The sequence below is a fragment of the Octodon degus genome, unplaced genomic scaffold (genome assembly GCF_000260255.1).
Source record: "Octodon degus isolate 3935 unplaced genomic scaffold, OctDeg1.0 scaffold00007, whole genome shotgun sequence".
Taxonomy (NCBI): Eukaryota; Metazoa; Chordata; class Mammalia; order Rodentia; family Octodontidae; genus Octodon; species Octodon degus.
In genome coordinates this window covers 986,498-988,023 of record NW_004524583.1, presented here as the reverse complement: position 1 = coordinate 988,023, position 1,526 = coordinate 986,498, and the positions used below count along the sequence as shown (strand labels likewise).

At 40.4% G+C, this 1,526-nt stretch overlaps 1 protein-coding gene across 1 annotated transcript in view; it reads left to right on the top strand.

Moving 5' to 3' along the window:
- The window catches only part of CUNH3orf52 (chromosome unknown C3orf52 homolog), a 66,135-nt gene extending 65,673 nt beyond the window's left edge, over positions 1 to 462 (top strand). Inside the window, exon 6 of the mRNA XM_023701248.1 lies at positions 39 to 462. Coding sequence (XP_023557016.1) covers positions 39 to 43 — 5 coding nt within the window. The 3' untranslated portion in view covers positions 44 to 462. The remainder of the gene's footprint in view (positions 1 to 38) is intronic.
- The last annotated feature ends 1,064 nt before the right edge of the window (positions 463 to 1,526 follow it).

The following is a 1,526-nucleotide window of genomic DNA, read 5'->3' as shown; positions in this document are numbered from 1 at the left end:
AATTAATCACTTTTGTTCATCTGTGTTTTGTTTTTCAGAATGAAGTGATGGAGGCTGCTCTATGTCAGAAAGCTATGCTCCACTGAGTTTTGGAGTGGGAGAGAATTCATTCTGTGTCAGGACAGGAGGATGGAGCTGTCCTTCCTCCAGATTCTGCATGGTGATAGGATCCGTCTCTGCCCAGCAAGGCACCTGGGAGGCCACTCCAGCTGGCCCCAGTCTTGACAAAGCAGGGTGCCAGGCAGATGGGGGAGATGGAGTGAGGCAGGCCCAGTGGGAAAGCCCTGTATCCTTGAGAAACCGGTTGACTCTATGCCCTTCCTGGTCTTAGGCAGGATTCTGGTCACCTGTGCTGGTGGACAGGGACAGTAGAGAGTCAGAAGAGAGAGAAGCAAGCCAATTCCTCACTAACATCCCTCCATCCCTCCATCCTTCTCCTCTCTCTCTCTCTCTCTCTCTCTCTCTCTCTCTCTCTCTCTCTCTCTCTCTCTGTGTGTGTCTTTTGTGGTACTCAGGATCTAACCCAGGGGGTCTACCACTGACATGTATTACCATCCCTTCCAACTTCTCAAATAAATGTATGAAAAGATGTTCACAATTATTGGTCATTCAAGAAAGGCAAATTAAAACAACACTGAAATCCATCTCACCACAGAAAAAACTGGTTATCATCAAGAGGTCAACCAATAACAAATATTGGAAGGGCTGTGGGGAAAAAGGAACTCTTCTCCACTGATGGTGGTAGTGTAGACTTGTACAACCATTGTGGAAATCAGTGTGGAGATTCCTCAGAAAGCTAGGCTTGGGGATTCCATTCAACCCAGCTATTCCCCTCCTGGGTATTTTTCCAGAAGAACTGAAAACATTATACTACAGAAATATATGTGCACCCATATTTATAGCAGTGCAGTTTGTAATAGATAAATCTTGGAAACAACACAAATACCCATCAACTGAGGCATGGAGAAAAAAGATATGGTATTTTTACATAGTGGAATATTGCTCAGCTATAAAAAATGTTAAAATAGAGGCTTTCATAGGTAAATGGATGTAACTAGAGATCATATTTATAAGTGAAATAAATGAGACCTGCATGTGTAAATATCATATTGTCTCCCTAGTGTAAGAACCTGAAAGAGTAAAATCTGAAAGGTACAATAGATATTGTGAAAAGGCAAAGAAACTGTTCAAAGGGGAGAAACAACTAGGATGAAGAAAAGACAGAAGGCAGAGGAAAGGACATACTTATGTATTCATACCAAGATAGCTTGGTAGTTATACTATTGATTTGTGCTGGTCTGTTGAAGGGAGCAGTTAATGCTTAATTTTCTTCTTCTCCTTTTTGGTTTCTTATAACTTTTTTAAAAACCAGTTTTGCATGCTTATATGTGGTAATCTAAACAACTAATTTGAAATCAACATTTTGCAATGTAGCAACCATTGTTGAATTCCTCTTATTTTGTTTAGTGAAATTCTGTATTGTTTCTAATATTTACTGTTTTTATATTCTCTCTCTCTCTCTGTCT